Raw genomic sequence first — 1,265 nt, forward strand, 5'->3', positions numbered from 1 at the left:
TTTCGGTTTTACGACACTCGATTGAAATCCGCTCTAGAGTAATATCTCTCAGTGTCACTGAGGAGGGAAAGAGTTAGAGCTGAGATGAGTGGACCTTAACCCATTTAAATTTACTCCTCAACTGACCCCCCACTTTCACAACTGCTGAAAAGGGCCCCATTCACTGTCCATTGTAGTCTTGTGTTAGAGAGACACTTTAAGGTGAACCAAACCAATAAAACACAATAATTATTGTTTCTTGTTTTAATCCAGAAATGGTGAAGTCAGAAGTCGGAGAAGTGAAAGGTGTGTTAATTAATTTTCATAAAACAATCATCATACATTGTGGTTTTTACATTGTAGAAACAGCTGACGAACTAAGCATCTCACTTCTACATGCTACACTGTACATGGCTGCAGATATGTGATCACTTAATAGGGTGGCTGGCAAGTATAAACTTCGAACGGAAATACTGCCAATTTGTGGCCTTAAGCTTGTGGTGCGTGTAGGACAGTGCCAACAAGAAGATGACAGTGGGCAGGTGCCACGTGGAACAATCTCTCACTTTTTGGTGTCTACTGCCCTTAGCCATCATCGTGTGAGAGTGAGTGTCCACAGGGTTTGCATTTTTTAGACGACGTGACCAAGTGGCTAAACGCGCGCGTGTAGGTTCCAGTTAAATTTAGAGGTCGCGCGTTCAAGTCGTACTCGATCGATATGGAGGCTTTTTTTCTTTTGTATTTTTTCCTTTTTTCTTGTTTTTATTCCAGCTGCCGAAAACACAGACGACAAAAAGCGTAAGAAAAATGCAACAGGTTAAAAAAACAAACCAAATTTCCGATTGACAATTTTTTAGCAGAAAGAATGCAGCCGGACATGGGCGGACGGTAATTAGCACTAAGCGATTTTTACAAAAAGAATCAAAATTCAAACGGGTAAAAAGACCAATTCATTCGTGGGGGAACAATTTTGGTAAAATAAACTTGACTAGATGCGAGGTGTGCATTCACCGAAATTGATGCCGAAGGTTGTAATGACGGTCTTTTAAAGCCAGTGGTGACTTTTGCAACAAATTGCGGCATTCTACTATTATAACAAATACATAGGGAGAAACTATTGCAGTAAGCAAAAATTTAGCCGTAGATCAAGGGCTTAATTTGGTCTTTTGTAATATAAGTGTGACGTAATTTGCGATGATTTTCTTCAACTCTTAGAATTACACAAGAGACAAGTGTTGTTAATCAAGCGAAAGTTCTACTGAAATCTCGATCAGATAACGCTGGGC

At 39.9% G+C, this 1,265-nt stretch overlaps 1 protein-coding gene across 1 annotated transcript in view; it reads left to right on the forward strand.

Moving 5' to 3' along the window:
* LOC138043453 (E3 ubiquitin-protein ligase DZIP3-like) overlaps positions 1 to 666 on the forward strand; it is a 27,527-nt gene extending 26,861 nt beyond the window's left edge. The window contains exon 5 of the mRNA XM_068889724.1: positions 253 to 666. Coding sequence (XP_068745825.1) covers positions 253 to 407 — 155 coding nt within the window. The 3' untranslated portion in view covers positions 408 to 666. The remainder of the gene's footprint in view (positions 1 to 252) is intronic.
* The last annotated feature ends 599 nt before the right edge of the window (positions 667 to 1,265 follow it).

This window comes from Montipora capricornis, chromosome 3, assembly GCF_036669925.1.
Source record: "Montipora capricornis isolate CH-2021 chromosome 3, ASM3666992v2, whole genome shotgun sequence".
NCBI lineage: Eukaryota > Metazoa > Cnidaria > Anthozoa > Scleractinia > Acroporidae > Montipora > Montipora capricornis.